General features: G+C 41.8%; 1 protein-coding gene across 7 annotated transcripts in view; it reads left to right on the top strand.

Moving 5' to 3' along the window:
- The window catches only part of KCNN2 (potassium calcium-activated channel subfamily N member 2), a 338,557-nt gene that overhangs the window by 299,168 nt on the left and 26,048 nt on the right, over positions 1-13,341 (top strand). For all 7 annotated transcript variants that reach the window (XM_037020058.2, XM_037020057.2, XM_073222173.1 and 4 more), the window contains one exon: positions 9,615-9,756. In XM_037020058.2, the coding sequence (XP_036875953.1) occupies positions 9,615-9,756 (142 nt within the window). The remainder of the gene's footprint in view (positions 1-9,614; positions 9,757-13,341) is intronic.

The following is a 13,341-nucleotide window of genomic DNA, read 5'->3' as shown; positions in this document are numbered from 1 at the left end:
CCTCATTGCTCCCCAGAAGTGTTGAAATGGAGCCGGCTCCAGATTTTCCGATGGCTGTTAGGGAGTCCCAGCTGCCCTGACGTCTAGGCCAGTGGTTTCACTTGGGGTAGTGCTGCCCCCAGGGACCATTTGGAAAGGGTTTTTGCTTTTCACGGTGTGGAACCAGGAATGTTCTGTGTTCTGTCGTGCACGGGACCATCCCACCCAACAAAGAACTGTTCGGCATCCCACTTGACCTTGGACTGACCTGCTGGACTTCCACCTGCTTATAATTCTCTTAGTGTAGACATGAATCCATTTTCAATATGAACATAAAATATTTCTGCACCATAGTAAAATACCTTAATTTTTAGATAATGTTATTAGTTTGTCAGTTGAGGGAAAATTGTCATTTGTTTTATTTGGAATTTGGCCAAGTTTCTCACATTTCAGAAAATCACATGGGCTGTGACAGTGCCCCTGTGGCACTTGAATTGCCAGAACAATACCCTGTCATCAGACTGAATTGCATACAAGGGCTTTTACATACAGGTACCACAACTGACTGCTTTAGGGTCTTCTGGGCAAATACCGCCCTACTGTTTGGATACTGAATTCTTGTAAATGATTTCTGTTCTATTTCTATTATATTGACTTTTGGTTTATAAATCATATGTATAGATAAGTTACAGTATATGACTTTCCTTTCCAGATCTTAAGAGAGGGCATTAAGTCTGCTAAGATTGAGAACCACTGCTTACATGGAGTTCTTGGTTCAAGGAAGTCTCTCCTGATGGGTCCATATGCCTGGGGGTCTTTCTCCAACTTCACTTGTAGGCACCAGACTGCCTACCGGTTTTCTGACCTGGAAGCTGTCTCCTAGAGCTAGACATATTTTCCTAAACCCCTTCTTCAAAAAGAGCCTGAATGCTATCTATGTATTTTCAGGTCTGTTTAGGGTATGTTAATATGATTCCATTGTGTTCCTGTACAGTTTTAACATAGATAATTGTCAAATAATTGTATAGGTCTAAATAATTACACAGATACGAGACTGTTAGTGTATTGACAGTTAAGTCATTTTTGAACTTACTTATTCAAACATAAATGAAAATACATAAATGAATAATAGATATCAAAACATTTTTGTCATCTTTTCAGGGAAACATGATAAATGTAATTCTCCAAATTTGAAAATCCATCTGTGTTCTATTGCCCCCCTCTTTTCCTAAGGGACTTTGAGCTTTATTTCATAGGAAGCTTATGCTCTGAGAACATATCCACCAATCATCCCTACCCAGAGACCAATCTTCTGTATCCATACTGTGAATGGAATTCTCATTAGCCAAGGTTAATACATGAAAACAAATCAGACATTTTACACAAATACCACCACCCCCGCCCTCAAACACACACACACACAGACACAGAGGAGGGAAGAGAAGTGCTAAGCTTTTTAACTTTTTCTAAAATTAACAGAGGAGAGGAAAAAATTCCAAATGGGCAACGTTAGAGGAGGAAAATGAAATCAAAGTTACAGTATATGAATTTCCTTTCCAGATCTTAAGAGAGAGGCATTATGCCTGCTAAGATTGAGGACCACTGCTTACATGGAGTTCTTGGTTCAAGGAAGTCTTAGAACAAATGAAGGATTATACAATTAATGCAAACTCAAACTGGCTCATGCCTGAACTGAAGGTGGACTTTACAGGTAGCTTCACGCCGCCTATCTTTGTTCCCTTTCTTTTGAATGTTGGTTTTGAAGGAGGTCTGTGTTCGATTCCCAAGATCCTAAAGGCATGTTTGTATTTTCACGACTCAGTGATGGCAAGAAAAGTAGGAGGAAAGTCCCTTAGATTGGGGTAGTTCAAATTCTGGGACCTGAGAGGACTTTGGGTAAAGTATGCATGGAGCAGCTTTACACATACAGTTACAGTAGATTCACTTTAGGGCAGTCTTACTCAGAGAGGTTTTTAGTAAAGTGTTTGGACCTATTGGGTTTTATATTTTATCTGAATTTGAGATTATAATTTTAGGTGGCAATGTTATTATTGTTAGATGCTCATGTCATTAATTTCAATCTGTTATACATGTTCTTTTTCTTGATCTGTCTTTACCTCTTGTATTCACATTTATTACAATTTGTACATTACTTTATTATTCCTTGCAGTTAATTTTCTCCCTTACATTTTAAGCTTCTCATGAATGCTTACTATTTTTTATTCATCTGCATGTTCTCAATGCCTCTAAAAGTTCCTTTATACATGTAGATGTTCAGCATGTTATGGAGTGATCCCCTGAAATAAGGCTAATAGATGGTATTCAGCCTTGACCACACATTAGTATCACCTGGGGAGCTTTAAAAAAAAAAATCCCTGTCATGGCCCCACACACAGAGTTCTTGGTTTAATTGGCTGAGCAAGGGTCTTTTGCAAGTATTTCTTAATGCTTCCCAGATGATTCGAATATGCAGGTGCAGATGAGCGCCTTTGATACGATCAGTGGCAAATCAGGTGTGCCTGTCGCTCTCCTTTCTGAAACACTGGTACTCAGCACTTTCTCCTTTGAATCTGAATGTGTGCTTTCATGGGACTTCCTTGATGCTTCTGTGTTAATTAATTGTATCACTTATTTTACTTGCTTTTACTTTAATCAAAGCTTCATGCACATAGTTGGGGTTTGGTGGGAGGTAATACATCATACCTCTTTCACTTCTCTGGGGCTTCAACTGGTAGACATTAAAATATCAGCTTTATTACTGACATAAAGCAGATCTGGACACCACCACTTACCTATACTATTGCCCAAAAGATTCCCTGGTTCACCACTAAATTAGATGGAGTTGTAGGTGCTCCCTCCTATCCTGGTAGTAGAGTCACCCCCGCTGGGGTGTGCTTACTACATAGAGAGCCAAATACCCCTGCCGTGTGGTCAAGCAGAGCATAGAGGGGACCTGAGCTCCACCTGTTCAGTTCTTCTCCCGGATTATCCATCCCTCCCCTCTACAAATCTGGAAGAAACAAATTGCCTCCCCCTTACCCCTGCCCATATGCACACACACAGCTAAAACAAGTAATGTTAGAGGCAACCATTTAAAAAATTTAGTTGTGATCTGTTTTTCTCTTCTGAAACTCTTTAATATCTTTTTTTTATTCCTAGTATTTTAAAATGTACAGTGACCCCCGTTGGCATAGGTTTTTTCTTATTCTGTATGCAGGTACTAAGTAAAACCTCCCTTTATAGATGCCTGCCTTCCAGTTTTCTTGGAAAACCAAAGAAATGAGAGAACATTTTCATTTCTTTCCTTCCACATTCAGTCTTCTCCTGGAAAGCCAGTTGTCTGACCCTCTGCACAGATTTTCTGAGAATGTATCTTTTTTGTTCTTTATCTCTTTTCTTTCTATCTTTTCTACCTTCTGGGAGATTTCTGCCAATTTAAATTCTAATAGTATTATGATTATTTTTTTTCACTTTAATTTTAAGTTTTAAAAATGTTCCCCTTCTTTTATTATTGCACTTCTTTGTAGCATCCGGTTCCTTATTTATGGATGCCATGTTTCCTTTAGGTCTTTCATGATATTACCTAGAGAGTTCAGGAGTCCTGCCCCCATCACCCTCCACTGTCTCCAGATTCCTGTTTCCACCGTCTTTCCTCCCTTCCCTTTTTCCTTTTCTTCCTTTCTCTTCCCCTTCCCCTTTTTTGTCAGTACCTTTTCTATAGAAAGTATACTTCAAATGTGTGCTGACCATTTGCTGTTCCGTCATGTTCAACTGGGAACTGTAAGCTATGGGGAGAGGAGCTTACTGTCTGCTCAGATTCACTGTAGGGCAGATAAATGGAAAACTGTATTTTTCACTAGGGAGCCCTTGATGTTAGTACATGAATGTCTTTTTGCTGAAACTGTTCTGTTCTTCCAGTGAAAAATATTCTTTCTCTGTATTAGTTCTAATATAGGTTTAAGAATAAGAGAGTGAAGAACAGAAACTAGGAATGCTGTTGTTCAGTTCAGAAACTTGAATTTATTCCCATGTTCTCAGCCCCAAACATCATTCCTGACCTTAGCTGGGCATTGGCCCAGAATCCCCCTTCTTGTCCCTAGAGAATAAACCTCTGTCTCTTGCCAGCTGCCTGGCAGTACGAGGCAGTAGAAGGCTTCTGGACATCTGTCATTCCATATACTTAGACATCATCAGTTCTTCTGTTTCCAGCTTTGGATCTTACTTTCACATTGCACAATACCTGGTTTCTCCAAGTTGTGAACCTTCCATGGTTCAATGAAAATCTATGCATTTTAGTTGGTATTGAGGCCATTTATATTTAGTGTGGTTACAGATATGCATGGGTAAATCTGCCCTCTCACTATTTGTTTTGTATTTGTCCCATCTCTTCTTTGTTCCTTGTTTCTTTTTCTGCCTCCTTTTGGATTATTCTTATTGTTTCATCTTACATCTTTTATTGGGTCATTGTTTATTACTCTTCAATACATACCCATATACTTAGGCATACTACAACTCAATTATCAGTCTTACTATAATCTATCCTCACGTAGTACTGTACCACTTTATATATAATATAATGCTTCCACTTCTTGAGCCTGGGGGTTTCACATGCATGAACTGATTAGTACAGAGCTAAATAATCAAGAAGACCCCTCTTCCGAACTCTGGACCTCCCCTCTTTGGTTTTTGGCAGTGTGAACTCTTGGCTTCCCTGGATTCCCAGCTCTCTTCCTCAAACTGGGGAGACCTCTGGGCTCTGCCTGGCTTCCCTTCCTGAGCTACATTCTGGAGACTCTCCTCAGTTGGAGCAAATGTATGATTCACTTTGGTTGTTTACCACCTTTGAGGGACCACTGCCCTTTGTTACGAGACAACCTGTGTCTTGTAACTATTGTTTCAATTTTTCACCTGGATTTATAGTCCTTTCAGGAGGAAGCTTAAATCCATCCCTTGTCCCATCTTGACTGGAAGCAGAATTCCCCATGTACTTAACTTTTGTAGAAAAACGTGTTACCATTCTCTGATTTCTCCTTTCTTTTTCTTTTTGTTCTTGTGGGTTTATACCTTTTTTTATTGTCTTGCTAACGTTTTAGTGGTATTTCAGGAAAGAAAGGTAGATACAGGAGAGAGAACTGATGGTGGACTGATGACATGAATTCAAATCTCCATAATACCTTTCACTTTATAACTGAGGTGGACATTTGAGATCAGAGCTGACAATTGAGAGATCTTTTTGCCATTTACAGTAATGATAGGGTTTAATTGAAAAGGAGTAATGAACATAATTTGCCAGCTGTTAACCTCCATTGTTGAGTTATTCTTCGAGAGTGTAACAGTACCTTACAGACTGCATGTATAGATCATGGAACCTAAGGTGACAATTCTGACTCATGTTGATTGATGGGCAAGACTCATTTCTGTCCCCTTTTGTTTTCTCTATATATGTGGTCCTGTAGGCCAAGCATGTGTCCAAGGGCAAGTCAGTTTGCAATGTTTCATAATGTCACACTAATTACTTCAATAAACAACAATTTCCTGCTATATTCTTCCAAGCTCTGTGTGAAGATAGAGCAATGAATAAGTCTTTCATTGATGTATTATAATAAGACATAGTCTTTATCCTCAAATTCTTGGTAAGTTAGATTCTAGGGTTATATTACATGAGGAAAATTATCCATGACATGTCTTCGACCCAAGTTAACATTGAGTGATGGCTCTAGAGAGATCTACAAGTGGCTCCTAGAGAGAAAGGACCCGTGGTCCAGCCTGGGGTGCCATCATGACCAAACCTTATGTGGATCCGGAAAAGGGGACAGACAAATAGATTCTCAAAGTGCAGATCTGAGCTAGGAAGGTGGGGGATGGTGTTTCCAGACAGAAGGAAATGCATCTGTAGAGAAAGATGGCCATGAAAGAGGGCAGCGTATCCACCAGCCCTTCGTGCACACAGTGCTCCCGTGGCTTACGGATGGGTGCTGAGGGCGAGGCACGAGTGCTGGGCAGGGCTGCCTCATTCAGAGAGAGAAGTTCAGCGATGTCCTTGGGAAGGCTCCTGGTTAATGTAAACAAATATTGCAGACATGTGTTCTATATTTTCTATATAGACAAATACTATATTCTTATTTACAATTTAAGAAACAGTGGTAGACCCACAGTCAGCAATGAATGAAGAAATGAATGGAAACCAAAAAAGGAACATTTTGCTTCTCTGAAAATCTGAAAGCTGATCTCACAATCTTTAAGTCCAAGAAGCATGCACTGCTTTGTAAAACAGTTCAGTGAGTCATCTTTCCAAACCCCAAAGTCCTTATTTTAAGAGTTTGAGATCATGAGGCATTCCTTGCACTAATTTTTATCTTATTTAATGTATTTTTCATTAAGCAAAAGTTCATATTGATATTAATCAGAATTTGAAATTTGCCCCGTGAGTCATTTCTTCTATCTTCCCCAGAATTGTTCTCCTTGGGGAGAAGGAAGGTGGAATTGTCTGAGGAAGACTGTGAAGTGAACTTCTACTACAAGAAGTGTTTTAAAAAATTTTAACCATTGAAATTGTATGTACTAATTACGCACAATGGTGTGTGTGAATCTGGCATATATTCAATACCTGGCAGTGTTTTAAGTGATAATATTATTCTCTTGATAAGTCTGATATTTGTTTTTGAGTTGCCAAAAAAAGAAATCTTAATGATTTTAATAGTATCTAACCTGGTCCCTATTTATCTACCTCTCCTTGATTATTCACAACTAAGTATGTCTGAATGTAACACAAACATTATATGAAGTGTTATTTTTCCATTTTGAGCTGTTTTTCAGGCAGGTTTAGTATTTCATAAGCAAAGAAAGATAATTTACCTTTGAAACCTAAGCCCTAAAATACCAACTACTAGAAAAATACTTATTTCTAATTAGTCCCTTCAACACAGGATTACAGTGTCTGACCCAAAATGATGAGCAGAGCATATAATAAATATTAATTGAATGATACAATGGCATAAATACTTGATAGTGTTTGACAGAGAGTTTAATGAGGATGGGAGAGATTTATTTACATATTTAAAACCTGTGCATTTATGAAAGACAAGCAGCTAAAGAGGAGTCACCTTGCCTAAATGTTCCAGGGAAGGCATTGCAGTTTTCAAAGTCACTGACTGCTTCGGGCATTGAAAACCAAGTCAAAAGTGCTTCTGGAAGAACAGATTGGAAAGACCTCTGTGCCCGTTGCCAAAGCTGAGATTTCCTTGTGGGCACCAGCCGTGGAAGTGCCCCTAGAGACCTTTATTTATAGAGTGAAATCTCAAACTCCTCTTTGTAGTCAGCCTACCAGAGCAGAACCATGGGCTGAGCAGGTGTGTTCTGGCCGCTCACGGTATAGAAATGACAAGTGTAAATAAGACTTCACTCAGCCTGGTCACGCTCTCTAAGTGCCTAGTGATTGGGGACACTTTGTTGATACAGAGAGGGTGAAGAATGCAGCTGATTCAGCAAAAGGCTGTGTGTGTCTTCAAATATTCGGGTAAAATGAAAAAATGCAAGTTAAGTGCTGGACACGCAGTGGTGCTCATCAGATATTTCATATGCATCAGGGAGTTCAGGCCATCAACTCTTGCATATGTCAGGTCTTTGTTAAGAAGAAACTTTGTCTCACAATTAAAAATCGAATAAGACCTGGATGCCTTTGTTCCCCCCTCTGTGGTGTGGCCCACCCAGACCCATGCCGGGGGAAGCGGGCCACTGTTTTAGGCAACTGCTTGATAAGGAATATGCTATAGACAGCCTGGATATCAGGAATGGATTGGAATCCAAAGCTGACTTAGAAGTTCTTGTTGGAAATAAAAACCACATTCTGCCATGGAAACCCCATCCCACAGCCACCGCAGGCTGCCAGAGCTGTTGGCAGGGCCTGCTAGCTCGTGTTATAGCTGGGGTACGCTTGGTTCCCACTCCCTCCTCCAGGGTACAGGCTAGTTAACCAAGCTTCTCAGGGAAGATGCGCTCACCTGTCCTCCCCAAAAGCATCCTATGCGTCTTGTCCTCCCTGTGGACAATGACAGCCTCTGTACCTAAGCATTCTCAGAAGAGGGGACTCCACAGCTGGGCCATGGTGGCAGTTCCCCGGAGGAGAATGGCAGAGAGGTTCCTGTCCCCCGGCCACGTGCAGCAGTCTCCTGAGCAAGGCTGGCTGCCTGCGCACTGTTCCTTTTCTCCCAGGAGAGAGCAGTGCCCTCACTCCTCCTTGCTCTGGGGTTTCACTCTCTCCAGCCAGGGAAACAAAGGCACCAAAGTGGTGACCTCAGTCTTCTCCAGCTGGTCTCCACTCTCAGAGGCCACTGCAGAGGAAAGCATATACTCTGTGAACCTTTTGCACTTCTGGTTATCGATGCAGAGGTCTTAGCAAAAAGGCGAAGATGGAAAAAGAAAAATCGAGCTCAGGGAATGCAGTGGCCCAGTGCAGGTCATATACGCAACCCACCCTGTCGCTCAGGCCAGGGCACAGCCTCCCTGCCTCCACAGGCCTGGCTGGAAGGCAGGCCTGAGTGAGTGCCAGCGATGGAATTATCAGCATGATGAACAAGGAATGGGGACTGCAGGCATACTCACTAGTGGTATGTGAGATCTGGGAAGATCTTAAAGCTGGGTGAAAACCAAGGAATGCCTCTAGCACAGACTCTGGGGTCTGGCTGCCATGGGGACCAGAGGAGGGCCACTCTGACCCCAGGACTACACAGAACAGGCACCCTGGGTAAGTTCTTCTAGGGCATGAAATCACATCGCCTCACTCTGTGTGCAGGTAGTTAGGAGTGTCGGCGTGAAGGGCCAGTGTTACTGTGGAGCAATGCTAATTCAAGCAAAACATTACAGGCTATCTCTTTCTGATACAAAACCCTCCTCAACAAAAAAACTTGACACCTCAAAGAATAATCAGGATAGACGTATCCCTCTCCCTCTTTGCGACTACAAGCTCTTTGTGAGTAACTGGTGAGGCAGTTATTTCTGTTAGGTTCTAGTTCTGGGCAGGGACTGTGCAATCAAAGATACCTGTTGTGTCTTTGTGGGGGACTCCCAGATGGACAGGCATAATATAGCCATGACGGAGGAGCACCTGGGATGCTCAGGGAGCCTGGGAGCAGGGCAGACAGAAGGGGCTCCCGCTTGAATTTATTGTGAAGGATACTAGCAGTCTGCTTATTGGGAAACACAGGTAGCAAAGGACAGTCCCAGCGAAGGGGACAGCGCGGTCCCTTCTGCTGCAAAGGTGTGGAGTGAGATTGGGCGATGGCATATTGTCCCATAAGTTGGGCGCATCAGTGGGTGACAAGGAATTAAGAGATGTGGACAAAGGCCAGAGCAGGGTTCAGAGATAGATGTGCATTTATCAACTTACACCCGTGAGAAAACCAATGTTCATATTTTATAGTTTTTCTTTCAGATGATTTTTAAAGTTGAACTTCCTTGCATCTCTTATATTGCTTAGGTCGAATCTCCATTTACTTTATCACTGTGACCTTTGAAAATCTCCACCTTGAGCACCTTGTAGAAGCTGCTTGGTGAATTCACTAGCCTGAACCAAACCACCCTTGGCAGCCATTCTGTAGCTTAATCATAAAGGACTGCCTTTGTTTGCTGTTTTTCAGGTACCATGACCAACAGGATGTTACCAGCAACTTCCTTGGGGCCATGTGGTTGATATCAATAACTTTTCTCTCCATTGGATATGGTGACATGGTACCTAACACATACTGTGGGAAAGGAGTCTGTTTGCTTACCGGAATCATGGTAAGTGTCTCTTTACGTTCCGTCTCTTATTTATGTTCGAGAAGACACTTCGACCCCTCAGTCCGTGTGTAAAGTCGTTGTAGGCCAATAGGTTTCCCAAGCAGGAAGTTGGTGTAAATGAATCAGTTCCATGTAGGGAGAGAACATCAATGGTTTCCCCCTTAATTCTTCCCCCCAGGAAGCCCTGTTGAGGACATAGTGCTGGGAGGTTGCTCCTTGCTGGCGATACATTCATCAGCTTCAGAGTCAGGCATTTCTTTAAATCTGGGTTCTGCTGCTTCCTACTAGCTGTGTGAACTCTAGGAAATGTCTCTGCCCTGAAACCTGCTTCCTCAGGTACGGAATGTGGACCACAATAACTACCTTGAGTGTATCAAAGGCTTAAGGAATGACATTCGTCTCAATTACATAATTACATTTATCATTTTAACAAGTACTTGCTGAGTGCCAGTTAAGGCACTGGCCTAGATACGGGGAATATAGCAAAAGACAACAGAAACTGTCCTCGCCCTGTCCTTAAGCTTGCAGGGAAAGGCCTGCATTTTAAAAATCATTCACAAGTGACTGTTTGGTAATGGCATCTGTGAGAGGTTGGGAAGAAATAAGGCTTCTGATCTGACTTGGGGACTGGGCACAAGGGATGGCATCTACTCAGAGAAATCGATCCCTGGGAAGTTGACTTCTGAGTGGAGCTAGGAAGGGTGTGTTGCGAGGCAGAGTGGGAGGAAAACAGCGTATTCTGCAAAGAAAAAAATGGTTTCTTTGAAGGTAGTGAGGGAATGAGGTACATTTGAGCAATGCCACTGGGCCGGGAGTATACAGGGTAAAGGGGAGAGGTGGGCTGGCGTGCACTGGGCCCAAGTCTGTGGAGCACTTGGGAAAGGTTTTCTGCCTGTGGTGTCACGCCAGTGTTCTTCTGTGTCACGTAGCAGGCTCAGACCCGTGCCATGTCCCTTACACACCGTGATGTGGCCAGGACTGGTTTTGCCTTTTGTTGTAGATGTATGCAAATGGAAGGCTAGCATGTTTTCTAAAATTTATTCTAATGTGGCGTGAACTCTGCAGTGTCTAAGTCAGCAGTAGTTTCAAATTGTTGCATCTTTTTCAGTGACCTGGGTTCTTTACTCATCTGCTTTTTATAGTTGCTCATGGCGAAGAACATGATCATGATGCCTGTTTGGTTTCCGCCTACATAAGGATGTGAGCTAATACCAGGAGCTCCGAGGCAGGAAATTCCCAGAATTTCAGAAGTAAAGCAGCCCCCACCCAACGCCTCCGTGTGCACCCCCAGGTTGGCAGGAGAAAGGCAAGCTTTCCATGTGAGGGCCTTTGAATGGGGGCCAGGATGGCACGTACCCCAGGAGCAGCTGCCTAGGAAAAGTGTCCCCAGAGTCAGAACCAGCTGGAAGGACTGAGTGCCCATGGCGTGGATGGGTGGAGATATTCTTCTCCTTCTGAATTGGGATAAGGCAGTTAGATGTGAAAATAAAATCTGGAGCCAATTTTAAGATCACGCGTCATGATAAGATGACCCAGTTTCAGATCCCAGTTGTGGAAAATACAATTTGGGGTCATAGCATGTAAAAGAAAAATACAATTATGTGAATTTCAGTGCATGTTTTTCTTACTACAACTGGTATGGTCCTTTATGTTTACTGTTGGATCACGTCCTTCTTTTTCCTCAAAAGATAGCATTTTATTATACGGTATAATGCTCCGGAAAATAAAATCTGCATAGGTGTATTTTTGGAGGGCCCATAACAAGCCCACAGGGACAGGAGTGATGGTGTTTATATCAACAGAGTTGGTAATCGCGCAGTCTTCCTTCTTATGCTTCTTAGAAACAACTTCCTTGGTGTTTCTTCTTGGTGAGATGTCCCCCCTTTTATTCTTGAATCAGGTATGACTCGGGGATTGTGCAGATACTTTCTTTGCCATGCAGCACAGCCAGATCGGAGGTCAGCCTTGCCTGGATCTTGTGGTACTTTTATCTTCCCTCAATGTTTTCTTTGTCCTCAGTGTCTTGAGCACAATTCCTTCAAAGACTCAGCTGATGGTACAGATCATTTCTTTAGTCGCTTGAACCACTTCCTTGCTTGGGTTTCATCAGTGATCCTACCTTGTCTTTCAAAATTAGAAGCGTTAAGCACCTTTTAATCTATATGGACACAAAAATATTACATGCAAGTAAACTTAATAATCACTTTGTTACCACCCTCCAAGCTCCTGGGGAAACAGCCCTCTGTTTTTAGGCCGAAGAGCTCCATTCCATCTCCCTCATGAGTAACAGACTTATTTCTCAATTAACTCGATCAAAAATCATTTACTTGCATATAGAGAAAGTCAGTCACGTTTGACTAGCCCATTTGAACTACCATGTAGCATTGGACTGTCTCCGCCAAGCAGATTCCCAAGGAGTCAGGCCACACGGCAGCCTTCTTGGAGAGCTTCTGAGAGTTGATTAAATCCCATGTAAATGTCCTAGGGATCAAGAGCGTATGTCTGGAGGCTCTCTAGAAACGTGTGGAGAGCGTTTGGCTGGCAACATAGATTCTTAAAAGATGACTTTTTTTTCATAGTTCACATAAAAGGTTCATTTCCTTAAGATGAAATGTGTTTCTGTCAGGCAAATTTTTTCTTTTTGCTTTTGTTCTCAGGAAGTTTAAATACCAGTTTGTCACTCTTGGATTGTCTAAGCCAGGTATGACTTGTTTTGATTTCAGGCGCTCATTTGCCTAGTCCTCCCTGGACTTTGACAGTGCAGGTTTAGGTGAAATGCACATTGTCAGACTTCCCGTGAGTCACCTCTCCGTCTCTGTGTCTCTCTCCCTCTGGTTTTTAATAAACTGTGAAAAAGAAACACAATTTACAACATTCCTGAGAGTACAGAGGGTCATCCCTGTGTCATCTTGTAAATTATCTCTGAAGTACATTTTTTGTGCTCTTTTTTTATTTGGATTTTCTTGTTCTTGTGTTTATGAAGTTTTGATAGCTTTCAGGTCACCTGTGTTTTGCTTCAAAGTGAAAGAAAACACATAAAGGTGCAAATTTTAGTACCTGTACATTTCAAAAATGGACACATGAAGACATTAACACTGCATTTCTTCACAAAGCTAATGAAACTAATTATTTCATGGCATCATCTCAGATGTTCACATTTCATTGGCTGACAACTCGTAATGAAACTAAATTTTTTAAATAGCTTGATTTGTGTCATGAGTTACATTTTTGGGAGCCAAGGACATTAAGATTAATCTGCAGGGCTCTGGGCAGAAATATATTGTTCAACAATGAGGAGAGAGAGTTTTCCAGAATATTTCCAGAACAAATGGCCTTATCAAAAAATAACCTTTCCTCACCTGAAATGTAATTGTGAATCTAAGAGAAGGATGCAAAGCTTTTCTTATAATTTTTAGGTTGTGCTTACAATGCTATACATAGATGATTAGGAAAATATGAGAATAACTGGATCTTAGGTACTGGAATGCTTTAAGGAGAATTTGGATTGTGGAAGATCAAACAGATCAAGTAGAAATTTCCTTTTTACCAAGACCTACCTAGTATTACAGCTTATTAAGAGGCAAT

This window comes from Manis javanica, chromosome 14 (genome assembly GCF_040802235.1).
Source record: "Manis javanica isolate MJ-LG chromosome 14, MJ_LKY, whole genome shotgun sequence".
In the NCBI taxonomy this organism is placed as follows: Eukaryota; Metazoa; Chordata; class Mammalia; order Pholidota; family Manidae; genus Manis; species Manis javanica.
This window is presented reverse-complemented; position numbering and strand designations above follow the sequence as displayed.